Raw genomic sequence first — 25,879 nt, forward strand, 5'->3', positions numbered from 1 at the left:
CCACCTGCTGTCACGAATCGGAGAGAATAAACAAAAGCGAGTCGCATTCGTGACGCCGCTGTAGATCAGTGCACGTCATGCACGCTGGTGCACGTAGTTTCTCGCGCTGAAGTGGTTCACGTTGTGATGTGTGTTGGTTCAAATTCGTCGCGACCGCGGACACGCAATTCGGCAGGAACGAATTACTGCGTGTTTGTTCAACGTTCTAACGTTCCGGGAACGAGAACGAAAATGTCGAGCAAAGAATGGATCGGTGAACGCTAGATGCGAGGACATTTTGAGCGAATCTCTTCAAGCTGTTCCCAACGGGAAGCAGACGAAGCATCCTCGCGCCAAATCGTGAAAAGGTAAGCGATTTCTTTAAAATTGCTAACACTTATCGAAATTTAGGTTAGGTTCGTTTCTTGCCATTTCAGTTAGAACGTGTTTTATTATTCTCAAGCAGACTCCTTGCCCAGTGGTTTTGAAACGAACTCCTGTTTCTGCCCGACATCATAACGTAGTACATCGAAACGTTTTATATAAGGTTTCGCGTTTCGTTAAAAAATGCACTGTTTTCGACAGTTGCACATTGCATCGTTAAGGAAGTTACGCCGTGCATAACGTTATATATAGTGTTATGTAAACAAAAAAGGGAAACTCCGACATACGCGATTGCGATACACGTAATCCTGTGCTGTCATGATATTCGGCATATCGTGTTTGACAGCAGGGATGTACAAACTTTATTCGAATAACAGATTTCGAGTAAAGTACACTCCGCAGCTTTAAAATTTATTTACACAAATTACTTATTTATATACACAAATTCGTTGTGTATATAAATAAGCAATTACTATAAATTATTCGAGCGAAAGGATAAAATGATATAAATAAACGTAATAGTCGTTCCTTCGATCAACTAATTACGAGGAAATTAGTTGTCCGTGGAATGTTTTCTACTGTTCGCGTGAGCTTGATTATATTTCAATGAGTCATCGAAATTTGTCGCTCAAAACGATCGTCTTTGTTTTGTTGCACTTAGGCTGAAAGATGATATCTTTTACCGGTGAGAGATAAATCGTTGACACCCGATATAGCATATAACGAACGCACAAATATTGAAAACTGTACAATGTACGTGTTTGTAAATATAAACATAACGTTACAGGATTGCTTATCGATGTTAGAATTTTTACATCAGGCTTTACAAAATAGATGTTTTCATTTAACATTAAACATTCCGAAGCCTGGTTATGCAACAAGCGGGTCAAAAACATTCTTAATAACATTCAGTTATATAATTTTGACATTATCGAAGAAATCCATTTTTATACGACGTTTGTCATAGATAAAAATGCTTAATAAGGAGATCAGCAGTTCTTTTATCTCAAGCGTCGACTCGTATAGAAAGAATTTAATTATAGAATGAAATGTTTTTGCAGGATGCCGAAGGAAACATTCCTGAACAAGTACTCGCGACGAGATAAATGGCGGAATAGTTAGCGCGCCAATTTGTTATATTCTCAAGGGTTTGTCCGCGAGGAATAAATAAGATTTATATTATCCACATTTTTCTCCGTTAAATATACGCTTCTTTGGATTGGAAGACGTCTTTCTTAGCGATCGCGCGCCGTGTACTTTGAAAAAAACAATAGTGCACGAATGTTCGTCGTGGCTACATGTTGCATTCTCCTTTAACGGGTGTATCGCGTTTGTCTATCGTGGGTCACGAAAGCACGTTGTGTTTCGCGACGGTTTTGGCTCGATGCTCCCGATATATTCACAAAGTGGCCGCGAGTCATGAATTCGTCTCCGACCGGCCAATTGGACGACTCGCGATCTATAGTAAATATCCGGCTACTATTATTAAGTTTGTCCTTAACGATCGTTACGGGTATCGTCTCGCAACCATTAGCTCCCGTTGTACGAATGGCATCGGATCCGTTCGCGAACCTCGCGGAGTTAACGGCTCGGGATCTTGCGACGATCGTGCGTTCGCATCATTTGTGTTAAGTGTCTAGGATTCGCGTGAAAGTCCACCGGGAGTATTGTCGTCTCTTCGCGACGTTCCCGAGGAAACACCGTTGTCGCAAAGTATCTCTGGGTAAGCTTCTGCAACTTGCAGAAATTAGTGTCGTAGACAGAGAAGGACAAAATACTTACCTAGATGAAAGAATCACGAATAAAAGATACACAATTTTGTACGATTTACTTAGGAATTATAAAATGTATCATTTGTATATAAATTCTGTTCATCTCTGATCGTAGAATAGAGGAGGAATACGTATTGTTTTTGTACTTGGGGAACTTTATAACATTCCTAAACTGAAGTGAACTTTAAGGAAAATTGAATCGAAGATTCATATATTTGGAACAACTTGGCGAGAAGTTTGTATTTGTGGATATTCTTCCGGATGAATCATCTCATCCCGACGTTGTGCATCTTGTGTTTTCGAGGCGTGTATTCAATCGAGGAGTACGGAAATTCTGCTTGTGCGTTCTTCGTCCAAGTTTCGAATTAGCGTCAATTTTTACAACCCAACTACTTCGCACACGATATCGATAGATAACAAAATACCGCTCGAGGGTCACTTAATACGTGCTTATTCAAGTAACACGTATGTACAACGAGTTATACCGAGAATTTCTGGTGTCGGGTTCGTACGCCTGCACCGAGTTAGACAAAGGATCAACATGTCTTACGATTTTAAAAGTGAAACGCTTTATGGCAATTAGGTTTATACCTGTTTGATTACCTTGCAAACGTGGCGACAGAGGACGATTTACTCTAATTGTATTCAATGTCCAAAAATTGCGTGGTATGGAATTTGTTACCGAAACAATACACAAGAAAGAACTTTCTCCTCGTAAGAAATCAAACCGCAGGTTACGTAAACATTAGGTTATTAAACATTTTATCCATGACAATTGACTCGTGGAAGTAACGGTGGCAGGCTGTTACTTGTGAGTTATAATTGCAGAAACTTGTACCCGTGTTACTCGTATCCTTCATCTCGTTTTACCTCTCCCTCTAGGATTCTCTTGGACGTTACGTAGCTACGTACTCGAATTTACATCTTTGTTCATTGGAGTAGCGCGTCGGTGCATTTACCAGGAATGTACGGTGTTATGCCCGCACGCCTACATGCCGGCCGGATAAGACGTCGACATGTGCGCTCTGAACATTGCCGGAAAGTGGGACACTCCTGGTTGACCATGAATATCTTGCTAAGCTTCTCAGATTTACGCTTAACCGTTGTCTCATGTCCCACGGAATTCAGATGGAATTTGCAAATTAAAAGATCTCGACGTTGGCGCCGTTGATCATCGATTGTTTGTGTATTTTCAAGGTGTCGGGTATAAATGGACATCGACTGAGAACCGCTTTAACAAACGAATCTAAAGATCGATGGACGCTGTCCAATTCCTCGACACAGATCGATACGCATCGATACAGAGGTGAAACTCAATTCCGTGATGAAATTGGAACGTCATGCCGATTGTTCGTTGTGCAAAGTTATCAGGACTTTGCGCGTATATTGCACTTAACGCGCGGCGCTGTCGATGGGTGACGAACTATAAATGCCGTGGGTTACTCGATGTTGGAATTCTTCTTAGGTTCTAAAACCTAATTTACACAGTTGTTCATCTTTTATTCGTTATTCGACACTTCCGTTTGGGTAAGAATTTTGTCCATCGTTGCTCGAGATAAACGCGACAAAATGTGAATATTTTCAGGTGATGGATTGCAGAAGCTATGGAGTCGAAAGCGAAGTGGGTAGTCGAAATTACACGTAGGAGCCATGTAACCTCGTGCGACATATTTTAATCGCTACGAGTTACATGTCTGCTGGTAATATACACGTCAGGCGATAAATTGCGTCGCCCAACGGGCTTGTGTACCTCGTAAAAAATTATTTAATAAAAGCGGCGCGAAAGTATGCCGGCACTAATTTCCCGGAACGGGCGAGAATGCGCCAAATTAGTTGCGACGTTCACTGGCTGGAATTTTACGTTTAGAGAGCACTTTGAAGGTGTAGACAAATATTTGGTGGGTTGGCCGAAGCGGATTAAAATTAAGATGACTGTCTCGATCCTGTTCAATGTCGACACTCTCTGTTTTCCAAGAAATCGTTGTTAACGTAGAATTCGAAATGTGCCAAGTCGTTCCACGCGCGATGCACCCGGTGCCCGATTGCTTCCTCGAGCGATGAAGTTTCCCTTGTATCGACATTCGCTGTACACGTGCACCGGTTATGTAACACGCACGATGTACTCGGCTGTGCACGTACGTGATTCTATTTTCGGCGGACCGCGGGGATGCGTTTCGTGGGCGAAAGGCTGATCGACGGGCAACGTAAATCGATGAACAATATTTATTCTCTTCTGAAACGCAGCCAATCGATTTATCTGTACGTTCGGCAATTCTAATCTCTCGTGGGCCGCTGTACCTACATTGTGTAGCGTACGTGGATTTTAGGATTATACCCGAATGCATAATAATACGTGCCACGTGATCGAGGCTCTCTCGCTTCTTGTCGTTCAACTTTGACGTCGAACAAACGGTAAAATGTTGATTATGCAAGACCGACGATAAATTCTCCAACTCGCCGTGTTGCGACGGTATATCGTATACCCGTGTACATTATCCGAGAAACAGGACAGTCGCGAAATGGTATAATACCAAAATAAATAATAGAATAATATGATTCTTGTTGCTGGAACGAAAATTGACCCTTGCATATAACGAGTTAAATGTTGGACAAGGGTAAACGTATAATAACAATTGAAAATAACTGCAGTCTAAAAGTAACAGGTTATCGAGGATTAAATTCGTTTCGATGTTAATAAACCGAACAGTCGCTGGCAATGATTCAGTAAACAAACGTATCTACACGAGGCCCCTTGTTTTAATCTGAAACGATGGCTGACATTTGTTCCATAACTCGAAGGACATTTCTCGGAAACATACGTCCACATGGTTAATTGCACAGTTGACTCTTGCCCCTTGTCGTATTCTATGCGACGCATGCCACGGTACCTCCACTAATAAGAGGAGGAGGCTGTCAGAATTACCGATTACACGTCCTCGTTGCGGTCCCGAGATCGTTGTGCTTCGCACTTGAATTCAGGAATTCTATCATACATCGACAAACGAGTCTTGCGTTATTATAATTACTATTTATTCGAGTCAGATAAATTGAAAAACTTCGTACTTTCTTTTTTGTTTCGTTTCTCTATCGGATTATCGTGGTTCTTTCACCTAGCGTACGACTCTATTCTCTGCGTTATTAACCCTCTTCTTTAGTCGCGTCCTCGTTTGAAGCCGCCCAAGTACCGTCGAGTGCAGTCTTTTAATGGCGTGCACAAGAGACAACCGACGTATCATAACACGCAGGGACGAGCTCTAGAAGAAAAAAAAAAACGTATTTCAGTGGCTAAGACGTTCATGTCCAGCATGTTTACCATACGTCAGGCTTCTTATCGGTGTTCCGTTAATTTCACGCTGATAATGAGCTGCATTTGTACGTTTCGTCTGCGTTCGCCAGCGAGGAGTTACGAACTTTAATGTCTACCTTTGCTTCTTCTCGTTGACTGTATAAATTATTTAATCGTAGGCAGTAAACGAAGCACGCATACGAGAAGTTTATTCTTCGTATATTTCGTGATCACAGGAATTTAAATTAGTTTTTTTTTTTCTGTATATCGGTCTTTTTTCAGACTTTTCGCGTATACGATTTTTGAAATACTGCGAGCAAAAGGGACGTGAGAATGGTTTCTCGTTATAAATTTACACGTAAATTACTTCGTTCCATGCTTTCCCGTGGGTTTTAATTATCAGTTTTCCTATGATTGCATCGTTGATTCTCATCGCTGTAAATAAAATTGAATCGTTCACTCGGCACGTAGTAATTTTTTCCTTCGAGTTTTTATTTGCTATGCGAATAAAGTTGGACGTTGAATAAAAGCTCATTTAAATAAATTATAGTTTCGATGGAAGAAGAAATAATTACTTGCTATTGGAGTCGACTAAGTGGTACGTGAACTTGCAAGAGTCCCTCGACCCTTAAAATACAAACTTGTATGTACAGTGGTATCTATAGTAGTAGTATAAGCTAAATGAAGAATTACGGAGCCGTGCTGTGAGAATTGTAAATTCTTCGCTACGCTTCGGTGCAAGGAAACACCACAGGACGCGCGCATTCTGCAAACTTCGCGGAAGGGGGTTAATTAGCGTACCGAGGGTCGACGTGGTTACACGAAATAAGAAAACACGTCGACCTCTTTACCGCGTGTCCGAAGTTGCGAAGTCCGTATGAGACGACGACTGCAAGCTCGCTAGGTTTACAGCGAGCGTGGAGCACCGCGCAAACAACATTTTAATTTACAGTAATTGCGCGATAAAAAGAGTTGTTCGTTATTTTTTTACGGCTACCATACATCATAGTTGCAATTAAACCGGTTGTGTTGTAGATTTATCGACGATCTAAAGTGCTATTTTAATACTTAATCCAGCTTATTAATTCTTTATTGCATAACGTAGTCTTTCTCAAAATTCACCATCTCGTGCACCTCCTTGAAGAACATTTTTAATGGATACCTTGGGACTGTTTTCAATATTTAAAAAAAAAAAAAAAATGTCAAAAATGTATAACCAAGGCCTAATTTCGCGATAAAAACACGATTCGGTGTCAGTGACCGCCAAAATAAGATCCTAGTTGACGCAATTATCGGGATTAAATAATCACAATAGGAAAATAGAATGAAAGGAGCTTTCATGGTTCATTGGCACGCACTGGTACTTTTATTGCATTCCATGGCAGTGTCGCCCCGGATACTGTTACTGCGGCTTGTGCAGACTAAACTGTTCTGCGCCATGTTGGCGAACCTTGCACAATCTGGTATCGGGTACAATTACATTTTTCTCGTTTCACTCGTTAGTCTTTGAACGCGTTTAATTCTACGACGACCGGATTCCTCGAATAATTTCCTTAAATTGTTTAAATTTTAGGAATCCGAAGCAGCACATTTGAATTTCAGTGTAAAGTTTTTCTTCAACGTGGCCTAGAAAGTTTCCTCTGAGGATTTTATATGCCCCACTAAACCGATCTTATCTGGATCTGCAATTTAATATTTTAATCGTTTCGGTATCTTAAGTAGACATCTTAAGCACTACCACGGATCGAGGGTATTTAGTTCTCTAAGTTTCTGTTCTCCGGCATTGCAATTAAGAAACCTTACCGGTTTGTAATTTCAGGTGAAGTTTTAATATTCTAATCGCTTGACGCGATAAAGCTCGAAGCTTTTTTACGCTACTCTATTTCGAGAATCTTCAACTAAATTTATAATTTATCTTGGTTCGATCGGATCGGGTCCGTGATAATAAAAAATATCAGATAGGTCGTTCGAAAACCGGTTCGTGACGTTGCGTCACAGTTACTGTTCTAGGTATTCGTGTCATTCGATGTAAGCGCGATTTTCAGTCTGGATAATCGCAATTGTAATTATCGCACGTTACCGATGCACTTGCACTGGCACGATCGCCGAGGCCTTCGAATTCTCCCTCCACCGATGCACCAGAGACGTTTTTCACGGCCAACGAGGCGCTCGTTAAGCACCAATTAAGTGAATCACGTAAGCAAGGCTCAAAAGCTGGTAATCGTTTTCTAGTTCAATCGCAGGTCCCTTTGTTCAAATCTGGCCACCCGCTTTTTATTTTCATCGCTGTTTCTAACACAAAAAAGTTCTTCGAATAAAACCATTCTTCTATAATTTGCACCTCTCGTTCGCCATCATTTATATACGTATGTTACGATACTCACCTGTACTTGTGGATAGTGGAAGTAAATGCGTCAAGCCACTTCTCTCAAAGGTCGCGCCCTTTACTCTGGAAAACATCGCCCTAATTCTTTTACACCACGTGTTTCCATTGGGAGTTTCACGGTAACGTTTCCACTATATTCACAACCTCTTTAACATATTAACGCCCGTGGCCGCGTGCGAACGAAATTCCACGAAACCGCTTTTCCCGCGCGAATCGATCTCTCAGCCGTAATTTATGATATTCCCCGGCACGCGTTCGTAATTAAAAACGTATGAACGGGTCGCTCGCGTTTTTCGAAAGTTTCTGTCCCGTTCGAATATTTCGTTGCGCAACTACCGTTTTTTTCTCCATGCTTCGGGAACAGACTGTTACAGAGAGATGGGAGAGACACTTTTCAAAGTCCCCGCGATATTGATGCTCCGAAGTTGAGTTGGATAAGGCTCGAAATGTAACAAGAGGCGAGGCTTCGAGCCAAACAGCTCTGAAAACTGGTGGAGGTAACCGTGCGACAGTTATCGAACGAAGTTTTGCAACATGTACTTAATTCAACTTCGAGAAAAGCAGTTTTAAAGTTCTTAGCGACAGTGATAAAAAAACGTAATAGTAGTGGATGTTACATACAGGGTGTCCCGAAACTCGGGGAGGAGCCGGAAATGGGGGGTAGCTGAGACGATTCTGAACAACAATTTCCTTTGCAAAAATGTCGGATGGGGCTTCGTTAAGGAGATATTAAGCGAAAACCCCGACCAATCAGAGCGCGCGTAGACCGTTCGAGCGGCCGCGGTAGCGAAGGCTACGCGCTAGGGTCACTTGTTCGCGTGCAAGCGCGGTCACCAGCGCGTAGCCTTCGCTACCGCGGCCGCTCCAACGGTCTACGCGCGCTCTGATTGGTCGAAGTTGTCGCTTAATATCTCCTTAACGAAGCCCCATCCGACATTTTTGCAAAGGAAATTGTTGTTCAGAATCGTCTCAGGTACCCCCCATTTCCGGCTCCTCCCCGAGTTTTGGGACACCCTGTATATCGAGGAGGAAAAATACAATGTGTGATATATCTCGATCTCTGTTACGTAAAAAAAAAAAGCATGTTTTTGCCCACGATCAGAGTAATTTTTAATGGTGCTCGGCACCAGCGAGGATCGCGTTAATTGCTTCCTTTTCGCGGCGAGTGTTCCTCGATCCTCGTTTGAAAATTGAAAGAGAACTTTGCACGTAATAGTACATTTGGGTAACATTGATAAAGGGTAAATTTCGATAGATTAAGATTATATCGAACCAAAGAAGACTGTATAAATTCAATTCGATCGACCTTAGAAGGGGTAGTTGAACGACAGCGTGCGACTTTTACATCGATGCATCAATAAAAATGGAAGCCGCTAAAATAGCGCGAGGGGCAAACTTCATCGGATAAACACATCTAAAAATATAAAATAACAGTTTACCGAGGGGGTAACGTGTTTTTGCCAATTCGACGATCTTCGATGCCTAGGCACGGTGCGAACGGAAGCACTTTACGACCGTTTCGACGCTCCTCTCGATGTAAATTACAGCATTTCGCTAAAACTCTGCTTTTCGACACGAGCCGAGATGATGGAACGCGCGAAATGGTTCTACAAAACTGCTGGTCTTATGTAGACATCATCTTCGCGTTCGAATTGATGTTGACATCTCCTCAAACGAATGGCACATTTGGCTTGCAAATGAACTCTGTAGAATTCCCGCATACAATCAAGTTAATAATTGTTATCGTTTACAAATCGATGAAGTTCGTGTTTCCGTTGTTAACCTCTTTCAGCTACCAACTAGGCAGATACAAGATTAAATTGGACGCGATGTTTTATAGCTTGGCAAAAGATGGCATCCGTTTGTTTATCGTAAAACTTGCTTCGATGTAAACAACAGTCGCATTATTCTTTATGTTGATATCATTTTGTGGCCCAAGGTTGGTTAAACATGTCGCATTACCTCATACTTATTACCTTTAAAGTATTTTTAACGATACCACTTGGTCAAACATTTAACACTGTTACAGTGATTTTACAAAAACAAACCGATGAAGTTATAATCCATTAATCAATCGTTGATCGGAAACTATAACAGTTGACCATAATGGCAAAATGGGAATTGTTTGTTTCGAACGGCTTCACGTGACGTCAATCCATCATTAACTTAAGTAAAGTCACGTTGTTGGTCGGGCGAAGTGTATACTTTACCTATCTTTTTAATCAGGGTGAAATTTTCCTCTCTTTAGTGGAGGACTAATGACGATCCGAGTTCAAACAATACGACAGCGAAACTTGAACCAATTCGTCGCTCCCCGTTTAGGAAAACTTTCCGCTTTCTTAGCTCACCGGTAACACGAGCAATAACACGAGGTGCGGATTTCAATGTTTACGAAAACTAAGTATAATATATTCTATTCTGAAATTGTGTGTCTCGTTGGTTCGCGGGACTACGCAAGCTTTATTTAAAGCGGTCCACGTGAGCGAATCGCATTTTCCGATGTGTCTGCTTAAACGAAATTATAATTCACGTTGACACGTTGAAAGTTTCCTATCGAACGATTCATTTGACTTGCAGATTGTTGTCCGTGGGTAGTAACATTGTAAAATGTTGTAAGTGTGCAGGCACGCGCGTAATCCGTCAGAAAATCGAAACGAAAACTCGACGGAGTCACGTACATAAAGTACGTGTCAGGATACGTTATCGCGGAGCGGAAAGCTGCGATCGATTTGCACGGAATTGCCTTGTAGGAATGTTTATAATCATTGTCACGCCGTAATTGTTTATTGTCTTACGTGACTGAGATATTAGTTACGTTTATCGGTGCTGCGCTACCAGTTACGAAAGGCGAGGGAATAAGATATCGAACATTTTCGAGTGGCATTTTCTTTTCTGTACTGCTTTTGTAACGCTTATTTTGCTTTTATCAGAGTTTTTATTTAATTACTAATCGGCTATAGTCGAGTGTAAGAACATACCACTACAATTTATTCTCGTTTACTTGTTCGGAGCAGGTGAGTCGTGTACGAAAATAAAAGAGAAAGAGTCGCATAAATTTCGCTGAGACGAAAAGTTTCACCGTAACGCATTGTGTGAAAATCATGTCTATCCATAAATATTTATGGCTGGACTTCGAGCTGCAATTACGTGTGAAAGTTCCAATAATAACTAACGCTTAATTTGCACTGGTCAGTGCGATTTCATCCACTGTTTAACAAACTTGCAGTATTGTCGAGTGAATTGGGAAATATGAATTATTAAACACTTCTCGTACGTGACTATACAGAGAAAATAAGTATGTCGGTGCAACCTTCGACTACCATCGTTAATTTATTGTTGCATAACCGCTATTGTCTAACAAATCCTGGTCTTGAGATGAAAATTAATATTCTATATTGTTCTATACGGCTTTACACGTATAATTGAAATGCTGTAGTTTTACATTTAAATATGTACACGCACATTTACTCGGCTGAGTTTGTTTTTGTTGTGCTCAAAATGTGAAGGTTGGTAGATATTTGACATACCTATCGACAGCCCATTATTCATATCATCTGTTTACCTTCTTAAAAATATCAATCATAGGTTGTCCAATTTGTCCTACAATACCATCAAACACGACATCTTTGACATTACTTGGTATCCTCTAATGGCATAAAAGATAATTAGGTGTCGAATTTCCGACTAAATATCCAACATATGTCTCTGCGATAATAACCAAGGAATAAGAAATTAAAATAAAATTGAATAAGGGATAAATAATGATGTTACCGGTAACGATACTATCGGGCCGATGATTCGATAACATGCAGAATGACTGACGTTACCTGGATGTAGGCGACAGCCAATCGTGAATCGTGAGAGATTTATTCGTCTCCTGAGGCGGCGAGGCGCTTCACGCTCCATGCGTCAGTCGATGTTTGCTCGTCTGTCGGTGAAGGTGTTGTCGCGAGGTTTCCGTCCTACCGAAAACAACGTTTTTTCAGTTGCTATTAAAAGTCCGTAGCACATAAAACTCGCCGTTTAAACCAGCGCAGCATTTTCTCTTCTTATCGACGATTGCAATTTTCTTTTTATCGCGAGTGACATTTAACTACGACATAAACGAGTTTAGAATCATTTCGAGCACGATAGAAGAACTTTCGTTTGGTGTACGAGTTGAAATTTAATCGAACAAACGTAGACGATCGTTCCGATGGAATTCCATCGGAATCGTATATTTCCAGAGAATACAAACTTGGCGCACTCGTCGGGTTTTACGCGATGAACGTCTTCGTGTATCAACGGTAGAAGCGTTATCGAATTGTTGAACAGTTAAATCGCGGAAGGTTGGACAACCGACTGATCCCAGGATACAGTTTGTAATTGGATCATCGAATACGCGGTGCAAGTGAATAAGCTCGTGTTATTTTCTTAGTTTTATTTCGAAGGGAGCTCTCATTTATCGCATGTTGCACAAGAATCGGGTCAACTATTGTGAGCAGCCTTGAAGGTAGTTCCAAGTTCGGTCGAGAATAAATTATTTCTGACTCGTTATCAACAGTGTGTCGTGATTTCGCGAGAAATTCTTGAAACGATTTCGTTGTCCATATATATCAACGAGTTTCCATGTCGAATAGCGGAGCTTTTGCATCTAAAAGTTGTGTATCTCTGAAATAATTCACTACTTCGTATCGTTGTGTAGATTTGAATACTCCGTTGTTCGTTGTTCAGGATACTCAGTCAGGAGTATCCCGAGAACTCGAGTTCACCGCTAAACGAACAGAACTCAAACTATACGTTCGATTCAACGTTTGCCGAGTAAGTCTGCCAATTGATCGATTAACGTGAAACGCGTAACGTATAATAAACTCGACATTGAAGAATAGCGTTTTCTCATCGTCCTGAGAGCGAAGGTCCAACGGTTTCTTAGAAAGGTTATGCCGCCGGAAGTGTCCGTGAAAACGTGCCAGATTTCGATTGCTCGAGGTGAAGCCCCGCGAAATCGCGGCAGCTAGAGGTCGTATTCGATCTTTCCAGCCGCCGATGGGAGAGACGAGAAAACCTAAAGGGCGGAAAAATGATCACCGTGCCGTTATCCGCTTCCAGTCCTTATGCGAAGGTTACGTCCTACAGCGATGCAAGCGTTATTGGCAACAAGCCTACAGTAAGTAGATCGAGAGAAGTCGTTGGCATCCTGGATTATATTTCGTTTCGAGGTCGTTCGAACGTATTCTTTTCTTGGTTGTTCATTTAAGGAATGCGGTTAATTCCCTTCATTTTTTCCTCTTGCTCTTCCTTCTCGTTTCACCTTTCCATTGTTTCTGCTCGCATTCTAAACAATCTCTGTAATTCTTCGCGTGTCATCTGGCCCATCGTTACCTCTATTTCCCAACAGTTGCGCCAACTCGAATGATCGTTCTCTCGTTCGTCGCATTCATCTTTTCCTTTATACCGATACGCTGCAACAGATGTAGAAAATTCGTTCTCAACGCGTCTAATGATAAACTAAATAATATATATACACATTCGTAAATAATTATCGAGCGTTGACTACCCTCGAAGCGCACGGAATTATAACTTGGAAAGATAACGATACCGATGACAACAATTTGTCGCAATACTTTGTCGTCTATTGTCATCCACGGCCTCCGGGGACTCATTATTCATCCTTATCGACTTATCGGGGATTATTTACTTTTTACAAATGTTCGACGCGCAATCGAGAAAGGAAGTTCGTTAGCCTCGTAGGCTGTTTTTCTCTTTCATTTCGCTCTCGTCCATCGGTTGATACGTATAGTTTCGTGAAACCTGGAGCTAAATTTACATCAACGAACGAACGAGGAATCCTAGCTCTTTGCCAGCGCCTCGTTGACTGACCGTGTTCCGATTATTTCGTGAAAAAACCCGAACACCTCTCGTTCGCGGCATTTCTTGGACGTCGCGTAGACCGGTTGGTTTCCGAGTGTCTAAGAATACCGTTGCATTCTCACCTCTACCTTGCACGCGGTGAAAGTTACGTAAAATATGAAACGCGTCTAATTCGAGTTTCGACGCGATTATTTCTGCAGAAACCGCTCACCAGCATCGCGACACGATGCACCAGGATTTACCTCTGGCGGATGAAACTGACAGCGGATTCGGATCGGAATGCTCGTTTTTCTGTTTTTAGAAAGTGATCGGAGACAGTATTCACTGGTTCGTTGGTGTATCAGGGCCAACATTCTCTAGAGTGTCCGCACTTTACGGAAAACATATTTCTTTGATGACCCTAAGAAGGAAACATTTGTATATTTGTATATATTAACGTTAAGAAGCATGATTCCGCAAGTGCTCGAAGCTTCGATCAACGCACTCGAGTTCCATCACGAACTTTACCGGAATCCTCGGTCTCCTATGCCAGAGTTCGAACATTTCGATCACGTACCGTGGTAACTACTCTCACGATTCACAGCATTTCCTCGAATTCTCGAAGAGTATCGCGAAGCGATAGCAAAAATTCTATACAATATCGCGCGTGAATCGAGTCGATGGATGCACGTATTTAGCCGAGCAGTTAACACGGACAAATCTGGTACACGATGATTACTGCGTAAAGGTGGTCGTTAACGTGCAATCTTATTACCGAGATTGCAGTTTCAGCAACAAAGTATCGATAATATTTCAAATGTAACAGTCTCTTACGCGAGAATCGCATTCCTCTTTGTTTTTGGGATTACTTTAATCTGGTCACGTAGACAGATACTCTCCGTTCTTCCTCGTTCCCTTTGTATTCCTTTTTTACATCAGTCACAATCTTAACGTACGTAGTATGTACAAGTTCTACCGTATTCCTTTACGCTACCTTCGCGCTATAGTTTACGGCTTATTCTCAGATGTAGACGATCTTCAACTTCCATAGATGTCTTGGTTAAGTGACTCTTAAAAAGAGTATATTAACGGCGCTTTCTAATCTAAACAAATGTAACACAACTAATATTTCAAGTAATACGAAGAGTAGAAAGGATTATTCGCTTTAAATAGCATAGTCGCGATGAAATGCCAACAACAGTTGCTCGACGAGAAATACGTTAATTTATGAGCAATTAATTCAGAAAAGTTGATAAAGTAATCGTTTTAGACCATACCTGAAAAATGCATTTCTAGCGTTACTATCGATGAAACTAGTACGTACCTCGATACGTGATATTCGTGCTATTTAAATAACACAAGTGAAAGCATAGGTATTCGTGGAAGGACTAGGAGCGACAAGCTGTCTGCATATAATTAGACGTGTTGGCTGCTGTGTGCGTCTCTAGACCAATTTATCTAGAACATTTGTTCTCTGACCCAATACGATTTAAATACCAAACAGGACTTTCTGCCATTACTTGCAACAAATCACACGTAGAAACCAGAACACGAAGGTTTACTTTTTATTTCCCCCCCCCCCCCCCTTAAATAACAGAAAAAGTTGTATTTTTTATTCTGTTAAGGTATCTACAGTTTCGGCGCTGCGAGTATTAAATTAAAATTTATACCGGTTGATTCGATATTTACCGACGAGAATCAATTACTTTAATCTGTACATAAAAGTATTCGCGGAGACACGCGACGTATTCATGGGGATTTCAATGGAAACTGTGTCAGTCAGGATCAAAGACCTTAAGCTTAGAACGAATCGACACGATCCAAGTTTTCTTTTTCAGTGTGAAATCAAATCAAACGAGGCGCGGAAAGCTACACAGCATGGCTGAGCAATTAGGCTTTAATTATGCTCGACACCTGGCTCGCATAGCAACGCGGTTCTCGTTTTTCACACAGAAGCCCCAGAAACGAACGTGGGACAAATAGAGACGACATATTTCTTACATAAAACGCGTTTCGTTGCGCTGTTGACACAAATAATTTGTTAGTATTGGTTGTTAACGCAACGTGGTTCTTCGTTTATCATCGAGCACTGTTTCTCAAACTTTACGTTCCTGCAGACATTAAATTGACAAAGACAATTTTTTTAGTATTAAATTATAATTTTGTAAATATATCTTAAAACCACAAAATAAAACCGCACTGAAATATTGTACTTACGGGAAGCAAGAAACATGAAAATAATTACACCTTCTTAAATTCCATCGTGCTATTTGAAATTCCGTCACGAAACTCCCTGTATATACCTTTGTTTCGTTTCTAAATATAATTTACATTGTACGCTTTTAACGAAGACTGGCCGCACGCGAAAGAAATATTCATAAGCGATAAGAACAACGTCAGGCGACAGTTGCTTGGACAATTTCTTAAAATAAATCCCGGTTTGAACTCGTTCGAATTGAAAGTGGAAAAACGTTAGGAATCGCAAAATGTTCGAGCGTTGAGCATTTGATTGCGTTTAGAATTTTATTCGCAAAAGATTCGGCTTCGCTTTGCGCCTTTCGGTGTGTCTGGTTAATTCTTGGCCGTGAACCAGGATGGAGAAGCAGGCGGAAACGATTTCTCCGCGCAGCTTTTCTCACGATCGTCGATCACGCGAGCGTCCTTGGTTTCGAGAGCGTACGGCTTGCGAAACAACTGCTTCCATTTGATTGCAATCCGATGATACGAAGCACGGGGTCGATCTCGAAGATGTTCGATCTAATTTTCCACGTGAATTCAATTGTTTCGCATCACGACGCGGAGCCGTGCTTCTGACTATCATGCGTACCTTAAATTGTCGATGATCAATTGGGAGTGAACGCAAGTGTCAATAAACAGACTCGTGAGTCCCGTACGGATGTAACAAGCGAGATTCTGTTAGCGGCGCGAGCCACACGGAGACCTTGCGCGGATTTCATGATTCTTCAAAACAGTATTTATAGTTCGAGAATAAATACGATCACGTGCGAGAATCGAGAATGGAGGCGTGAATTGTTGCATATATTGTCGGTTGTAAAACGCGAGTTAACGCGTTGATTGCTTAACGAGGATCGGCTGAGTTTCCCCCAGGTCCAAGTTCTCTTCTTTTTCTTTCAAATTATACGACCGATACAAATCTATTTCATAGTTGTATAACACGTAAAAAAAGTTTTGACGACTTACTGACAGCAATTCAATGAAATTGATTACCTCGGGCATTAAATCTGATGACTATCGAAGACACGATCTAAGACAGTTTTCCGAGTTCTCTTAGGCAATTATAGTTTTTCACGAAGCAATCAACATGTATCTACATTGTTTCATCTTTATACATTTTTAGTATTACAGCATTCGCTAGGCAATCGAAGATGATTGTTCTTACGTAAATTGAAATCTTCCTTGAGTTCCTTCACAGTAATATTCGAGGTTTTCAAGGAAAAATATTAAGCGTTTGATTCGGTGAAAGGTGGCCACGGTCTGTCAGGATTCTCTGATATTACTGGTTTCTACGTGCGCGATAACAGGAACTTTATATTCCGGTTATGTATAATGAAACCCGAGAAAAAACAAAATTATTTGTTATTTATACACGGTCTAAGAATCTTTCTGCTGTTTATATCCGAGTTCAAATGTTCAATCAGTATAAAAAAAATGAGCTGATTGAAGTAGAAGAAGAAAATTAATTATGTACAATTCTTGAACTCATAAAATCGCCAAAGCATTAACGTGTTCCTCGATGTTTAGGTTTTGTGTTTCGTGTGTCGGCCGTACATATTTTTCGGAGAGAGAAGGGATGGATAATAAAAAGAAAGCTCGTCTGGTAATTGGATAATGGAAGCCCTACCGCTTTGCGTCGATCTGCTTTCTGTGTCAGCAACTACCGGCGAAGATTTTCTGTCTCAGCCGAAGACCTCACGGTTGTCAAGATAATGACCTATCAAAATAATCGACTTTTCATTGATACGAATCGTTTCTTGATCGATTCACCCACATCCTACGTTGGTATCTTCACCTCGTCGCCGATTGTTCGCGATGCCGCGCAATCGAAACCGAACCGTGATTCGCATAACAAATTGTTTGCTCTTACGATTGCCACAAACGTTTAAGCGAAGATCGATCGTCCAGTTTTTCCCCCGTTCTCATAACTCAACGATCATAGAGTTTTGTTAGTGTGTTCGTCCTCTAACTAACTCTCATTTGTTTTTGTTTTTGTCCTCCGTGACGGCTTCCGCGAACGTCCGTTTGAAATCGTTACGCCATGGACCGTCCATTCACAGATGGAAAGTAACTGGCGTGTCTCACGCGAGATTATTTGCACGAAAATCAACGTAATGTAATCCTTCCTTGGCTTCCCGAGTTACGCTTGGCTGAGTTTAAAGCACAGAGAATTCGTGAATTCTTGATTTCGGATTCCTGTCTATCGAGTACGTCATCTTTTAAGAAGCCACGAGTAATGAAGGTTTTAGAGTCTGGAATAAGATATCAATCTGGAATGTTATCGCAAAGAAATAAATTAGATTTATAAATAATTCGAGAGAAATTAACGTACAAATAAGTTCGCGAATGATAACAGAAGTCGATAACAGGACAGATGGCGACAATTGACGGTAACCCGTTGCGGGAATGAAAGGAAGCGGGAAAAAATGTAGGGATGTTGAACCTAAAATGATTTGATCGACAAAACGGAACGAGGAAGTGAAATAAAGAGGGAGGAGAAAAGAGGGAATCATGCGATCAGCGAATGCTCCTGTAACGAATTTATTTTGGTCCACGGCCATCGGCCACGTTTGGTCCACGTTTACTTGCGAAATCGGTTTTGTATATTAACGCCGTCGTCGCCGGTAAAGATGCTACATCCTGGATTATTTCGGGGGCAAATTTTTCTAGCGAAAATATCAATGATCCATAATGTGGAGCAGGCGGCGTCCACGTGCTGCGTTGTATAACACCAACATGAATGATCTAAACCGGGAAATGTGAATTATGTAAATTGGCGGGCTTTTTCAAGAAATTTAGAAAGAAAGAACGTTTGTACAAGTTACACGCAGAAAAAAATAAGTACGTAATTAATAATGACTTATACTTCATTGTTGAGTGCAATGACTTGATCCGCGAAGAAGCGAGTTTCGAATACGATTGTTGTTTCTCGTAGCGTGACGAAGATTAATTTACGGCTATTTCGATAGCTGTAATGACACACGTCGCACACGTGATGGCAATTCAATGATCCTCTGTTCGTCTCCAGGTCCAGCAATTCCTAAGAGACATGAAGGAACATTCAGCCTCGTCCCGATTCGAAGGCAGGGATGTACCTCAAAGGTCGCAAAGCAGCGCGGCCAGCTTGATGTCCTTAGATGCTAACATATCTCCAAGTTCTTCCCATTTCTTTGAGGTGATTCTTCGTTTTGAACTCATTTCGGATTTATACGTATTCGACCTATGGGGATCACGTGATTTCATTATTTGAAAGTTAAATACAAGGTTTTTAACTAACGTTTATTTTTAGGTGCTTTACATAGGAAAGCTCAGAGTATCTCATCCAAAAGTATTGGAGTCTTTTATCGACGATGCGCTTGTTAGGTTTCGCGTTCACGGTCTCGACAAGTCGAGATCGTCATCGAGTAATCTCGCCGAGTATCAGCGTCAATCACTTTTAACGTCTTCCAATAACAGGAGAAATAGCGAGGTGAGTTATTTAACGTCTTTTACAAGTTTATCTTGTATATCCACGAGGGTAAAAGAACAAAGAAGCTCTGTCCAAAAAAAAAAAAAAAACCTATAATTTTGCGATCGTTGTCTTGCTACAAGGAATCGACGGGCAGTGCCAGCGAGACCGGAAGCGTAGAAAATGTGTCAGGAAGCGGCATCATATCGCCAATTAATCCATTGGGAGTGCCGTCGACACTCACGGGTTCAGTGGAAGCCATTCCAAAGCCGCAAAATGCCAACATTGCGGTGAAAGACGAACACGAGGAGAACCGGGACGCGGCAAACAACAATTCCATGCAAGTGCCGGAAGTTATGCGGAACCGAGCATCTTCCACTGGCAGTGTCTTGAATGCTAGGAGGGATTCCATGTTAAAGGCTGGCGACGAACATAATCGCACGATGCTCCTCCAGGTGAGAGAAATTATTCGATTTCTTGAGCGGTAGCTTTCATTCGATAAGTGTCCTGATCTGACGTACAATTTTAGGTAGGCCGTCATGATTTGAGATTGATTAGTCCGGATAGGAAGCAGGTGCTTCTTCACAAACAACTGAAGGACGTGGTCAGGTGCGTTCACGGTATTAAGAATCCGGAGCACTTTGGCTTCATTTCCAGGGAGAACAACGTAGATTGCTTCAGCGGTTATCTGTTCAAGTGTCAGTCAGGATCCGTAGCGGATGACCTTGTCACTGGTGAGACGAAATTGTCAATCTTTGATCCTAGATCAACCAGCAAAATTTTAATTAAATTTTCTTAAATACGCGACGATATTTTCAGCTATCTCGCAAGCATTCGTTGGAACTGGCGATATAATAAGAAAGGAAAGGTACTCCGTGTTTTCGTGCGAACACTGTCCCATGTATTGGTACAACAAATTGTGCCAGGAAATCGAAGGTAAAGTGGCCTGCGGGTATTTTTATTTGTAGGCAAATTGCAAGTCAACGAATATAATGAGTTCGCGTGTCTTGTACGGCTTCTAGGGCAGAATGACAGAAGGACGCAGAACATAATTTTCTCGCGAATGGAACTGCTGCCGGAGGACGAACAGGAGATCGTCGTTAGCAAGTACAAAAGCGCCGAGTCCGCTGGCGGCACTGGGACGACTTTACGCGAACAGAATCAGTTTTTAATGAGGTTGTTGCGAGTTCATTGCGAGGGAAAACAAGCCAGGCATGTTCACGATACGGCTGAGAATAGGTAAGATTATTTCTCGCAGGGAAATATTCTTTTGGGATTTTTATGCGATGACTTAATGCAATTGACTTGATTCAATTGTGTCGCAGGAGTGAATTTCTCAATCAGTACTTAAGTGTGGGCGTCGGAAGCACAATATTCATGAAAGCGAAACGCTCGCTTACAAATAGTTTTGATAATCTGATGAAGAGAAAGGGTTCGCGGGACGACCTTGGTCTTGTCTCGCATTTGAGGGACACGAGCCACTTAAATACTGTGATAAAAAGTGCTAGCCAAAGCCCTGATATTTCGCGACAGCCATCTATGGCGGACATCTCCTTGGACTCTAGTAGACCAAGATCATTGAGAGTTTCACCCGAGCAACAATTGACTGTGAATACTGGACCAAAGAGTCCTATGATGGACATGTACGTACAATTTTCTGTAACGTACGCGGGGATTAAAGAAAACGATTTTTATTTTATTTTCTTCTGGCAGTTTCTTGAAGGTAGGGAATTCGCCGAAAATGTCACCGACCGAGACTGACGGAAACAATTCGGTGCAGTCGAACAGTTCGTGGAGGCAAGCTATATTGAATCGAGTTGTAACTCCTAATAAAGATCACGAGAAAGAGAACGATAAGTCAGAAAACATTAGTATTATGAAAACCCCTGAAACAACTCCGAAGCAGAAGACAAGGCAGGAATTAAGGGATCTCTGGAAGAAAGCGATAAATCAGCAAGTGATATTAATAAGAATGGAGAAAGAAAACGCAAGGCTTAGAGGTAATACACTGAAAAGAAAGTAAATTGATCGATTAATATACTTGACTATGTTTTATTTTAGTGCGCCAAGAAGAGGCAACTGTTAAGAGAATCAAGTTGGAATACGATGAACTTAGCAGTTGTGCTCGCGAATTGATGGAAGTATGGGATCTTCTGGTCAGTAAAGAATCGAGAGTCTCGACGAAATGTGATAATCAAATGCTTTTACATGCTATTAAACAAGGTAAGATGCGTTTACTTATGTTATCGCGGACAAGTTAAAATTAAATGAAACGAAACTGAACTCGCTGTCAATTGTCATTAACACAGGTGTACCAAAAGGAAAAAGAGGAGAAGTATGGCAATTCTTAGCTGAACAATTTTGTTTGAAGCAACCACCTATAGATACACGCGATTTTCCTAACTACAATACACCATACGACTTGCTTTTAAAGCAACTTACGTCCCAACAACACGCAATTCTGATCGATCTGGGTCGAACGTTTCCAAATCATCCGTATTTCAGTTCACCGTTAGGGCCTGGACAATTAGCATTGTTCAATTTATTGAAAGCTTACTCGCTTCTAGATCACGAAGTCGGTTATTGTCAAGGACTCAGTTTCGTCGCTGGCGTTCTTTTATTACACGTAAGTATTGTCATTTGTTTTTTTGCTTTTTTAAACTTTAGTACAATTTTACCAAGAGAGATTTTGTACTCTTGTTAATCAGATGTCAGAGGATCTAGCGTTCTTCCTCCTGCGGCACTTGATGTTTCGACGGGGCCTAAGGAAACTGTATCTTCCCGATATGGCTGCGTTACAGCTGTACTTATATCAATTGTCTAGATTGCTACACGATAGGTTACCAGCGATTTATAACCATTTTGATAAGCATGACGTTTCGCCCACGTTGTATGCTGCCCCATGGTTGCTGACTTTATTCGCGAGTCAGTTTCCATTGGGTTTTGTAACCAGAGTTTTTGGTAAATATATATTATTATCTGTGCAATGTAAATTTATATATAAAAATTCCAATATTTATTTTACATATTCATTTTCATAGATTTACTTTTCCTGGAGAGCACGGAAGTACTTTTCCGCGTGTCAATGGCATTACTGGAGGACCATCAAGATCAATTACTGATCTGTGACAGTTTTGAAGAAATCATGGAATATCTCAAAGTAAGGCGAATTCTCTATATACGTATGAATAATTCGAAAAAATGTTCAAGTTTTAATCACGTTTATTTCGTAATTTTAGACACGGGTACCAGCAGTAGACAAAGAAATTTTGGACCGTGTGATGAAACGTGTATTTTATCCTGATCAAGAAATTACAAAACAATTGAACGAATATAGAGTGGAGTACCAAGTATTGCAAGAAGAGATGATGGTCGTAAAGCCACAAGTAGAAAATATGGAGAAGCTGAAGGTGATCAACAAACAGTTGACGCAAGAAGTCGCGCAACTTAGCGAACAACTTGAAATCACCATGAGTAACTTCCATCGTCTAGAAACGGCGCGATCGATGCAGCAATCGACTCTCCTCAAGCTCGAGTCTCAAAATCGCAGTCTGGAGGTGACCGTTTCAACGTTGGGCGCGTTTGTTCAACAACTGTCCGACACGCGTCCAGATATCGAGCTTCCAGGCGACATTCGTCGAATAATCACACAGCTGACTCTAGCCGAGAAACGGAGAAACGTTTCCGGCGAACGCAGATCCTATCCATTGAAAGTGTTAGAGGATAACAACAAGTTTGCAATGATCAAAAGTAACTCCACGGGTAGAGATTCCCACAATTTTATGAAGAACAGTAATATCGCAGTAGAAACACCGTATCCTCTTAAGTCCACGTTAAGTCAACCGAATTTAGCGACCAAGCTCGAGAGGGTCTCGTCGTTCTTTTCTAACTCGCACAACCATATACAAAAGCAACGAGCACAATTGGCTGCTCTCAGGAACGAATATTCGACGGAACAAATTGTCAGGAACGACGAAAACGATCCGAAGACGGTGAATATAGACATTCAGATCACTGACACGATGAACTCGACCGAGGAGCCAATCATACAGAACGATAAGCACCTGAAGGTCCAAGCTGTGAACTTGGAGAAGTCGGTTTCACTGCCGTTAAATAATCGAATGAAGCTAAAGTCGTCCAAGTCCGCATACGAGCTGGGATCAGTGAAAAAAGTACCAACCACCAAACTGGAAGCCACAACCGATGACGACGAGGCAAATCTGTCGGGGACCGTGCATCCGTTGGATACTTGTAGCGACGTGAACTTCAAATATGGGGGCACGACGAAGTTGAAATCGATTAAGCCGGCCCGACTTCCAAGCCCGAGTGGCCAAGAGGACGCCGTAAATAAGAACGCTCAAAGCCAAAATGTAGAGACGTTGAACAGATAACAATTGTTTATGATGTTACGCTCAAGGAAGATACCTTGGAAGATAACAACTTTAAGGAAAGTATACCCGAAAAACTAATAACGTGTTTCATACCGCGTTAATCTCTTGTACACACTTTTGATACGATGATCGATTTTCATTTTTTAACGAACGTCTGTTTGCCTAGCGGATTGTCGATCGAAACGCCGGGACCTCGCACTTCCCTTTTATGATACTTATACCAATGATTTAATACCTTAATAAGAGTGGAGGATTAGAAAGAATGAGAAAACAGAGTCAATTTATAACATACATACATATATATTGTAGAGTCGATTAAATCTGCAACCTAAAATATTTCCGTTGCTTTTGATGGTACAAGAAAATATTTAAAACATATTTATTTCGAATGGGCAAATATTGCGATAAAGATCTCTTTCTCAAAGTCATATTTTTCGAAAGTTCAAGGTTATGGATTTTTTGTTTAAATATAAAGTGATAGATTTTATAATAATAAGTTAAATTCAGTCGACATGTTGAACTTCGAATGACCCGATGAAGAACTATTCTTATGAAATAATTTTAATAAAAGGACAATCACTAACCGTGAAATGTCGAAAAATGTGACGTCAAGCAAAGAATCTTTATCGTCATAATATTTATCCCTTCAAAACAAATAACTGTTCGATGAAGCATTGTCTCGTATCATTAAATGCAACAAAGTCATTTTAGGTTCCAAGATTGGGACGTCTACCGTGCGTATTAGGTTATTGCATATGAAATGTTGGATTTTGTAGGGAAACTCGTATCGATGTGTTTCCGCTAACGAAGTTTTCGAAATCGTTCTTCGAAGCTTCATCCTTGAATCTGAATGTTTGTAAAAGAAGTAAATAAATAGATAGTGGCCGAGTCAGCACAATTATTTAGTGACAATGTAATAAATAACTCCGACGAAAACATCCAACGTTTCATAGGTAAAAACATAATGAAAAAAGTTATTATCTTAGTGTACGCATATATGTAACAAAATGAATTAGAAAGATGATTAGGAGGAAGTCGTCGGATAAGTTAGAACTTATTACAAGTATGTATCTATTTCGCATAGATTATGTTAATTTTGACTCGTAGGAGAAAATAGGGAACATTTACATGAATATAGTACATACACTTGTTGCCGATAAGGAATTTGTTTTGAACGGAGGTAACACAAAAAATATTGGATTCTATTTAACTCTGTGACGTAATAGGATTTTTATAAACAACTGTATAAAATGTATAAAATGTATCGAAGGTTAATGTGTTACTGGTGCAAACTAAATTTCTTACAGTCTGGCAAACACAGTCATATCCGTAAGTTAAAATAAGTATCAGAATGTATAGTAGGTTGTGTGCAAAAATAATAGGAATTTGTTTAAGAAATAAACGTTGAGTATAGAATAAACTCGGTTTGTTCGATTAATGATATATTTTCTGTTATTAGTGTAGAATGATCCGATATTTTTGTTTGTCAACAAAAATACCGTTCTAGAAATAAAAAATAAATTGACTCCACTTTCTCTTAAGGCGTAAATTTCCTACCTAACAAAAGAAGATATATCATTGCCTCAACAAGATTGTTTCTAAACTAAAAAAAATTTCTATTACTTTTGCCTGAACCGTTGAGAGAAGTGCCAAACTTTCCAAAAGTAAAGAATTGTGAATAGCAAGTAGACAAAAGCAAGTCTTAAATAATTATCACAGAACGTGTAGCTATATCGTGTATAATTGGAGACGCATATTTATAAAATATAATTTACAGGCTTTTGTGCACTTTATAAGATTCGAAGAATCAAGTATTACTATTTTTGCACAAAGTAAAGCCTTGTGATATCAGGGATGTATGTAATGTTATTCAGCATTCTTATAGTCACGAATCGTTACCATTTCTCGACACAAAATCGCGATGCTGATAGGTTATAAAAATACTCAACACTGTCGGTGGTGAATGTTATGAAACATTTCATTGACAGTTCATTCGACAAGACAACATATTTTCAACTCAAAATAATACCAATTCATAATAATCAAAAGTACGAAAATGAAGAATGTTCAGCAGATGTTTATATAGTGATCGTTAAAACAATAAAATATTTTGTAGTATTCGAATTTATATCTTCCGAGTAGTGATTTGTACGGATAGATGTTGAAAAC

General features: G+C 40.6%; 1 protein-coding gene across 4 annotated transcripts; it reads left to right on the forward strand.

The window, feature by feature from the left end:
- The first annotated feature begins 43 nt into the window (after nt 1-43).
- LOC128891580 (TBC1 domain family member 1) lies at nt 44-25,698 on the forward strand. 4 transcript variants are annotated; one of them, XM_054151167.1, is made up of 14 exons: nt 44-347; nt 18,900-19,046; nt 19,161-19,340; nt 19,463-19,774; nt 19,849-20,053; nt 20,139-20,255; nt 20,342-20,558; nt 20,645-20,962; nt 21,033-21,319; nt 21,381-21,542; nt 21,629-21,945; nt 22,028-22,280; nt 22,361-22,479; nt 22,559-25,698. In XM_054151167.1, exons 2-14 carry the CDS (start codon nt 18,921-18,923, stop codon nt 23,708-23,710), a joined length of 3,765 nt encoding a protein of 1,254 aa, XP_054007142.1. In that variant the 5' UTR covers nt 44-347; nt 18,900-18,920; the 3' UTR covers nt 23,711-25,698. The 4 variants fall into 4 exon arrangements, with proteins under 4 accessions (XP_054007142.1, XP_054007143.1, XP_054007144.1 ...); XM_054151168.1 differs by lacking the exon at nt 44-347 and adding an exon at nt 1,869-2,086; XM_054151169.1 differs by lacking the exon at nt 44-347 and adding an exon at nt 2,950-3,835.
- Nucleotides 25,699-25,879: the final 181 nt, after the last annotated feature.

This window comes from Hylaeus anthracinus, unplaced genomic scaffold (assembly GCF_026225885.1).
Source record: "Hylaeus anthracinus isolate JK02 unplaced genomic scaffold, UHH_iyHylAnth1.0_haploid 12002, whole genome shotgun sequence".
Classification (NCBI taxonomy): Eukaryota; Metazoa; Arthropoda; class Insecta; order Hymenoptera; family Colletidae; genus Hylaeus; species Hylaeus anthracinus.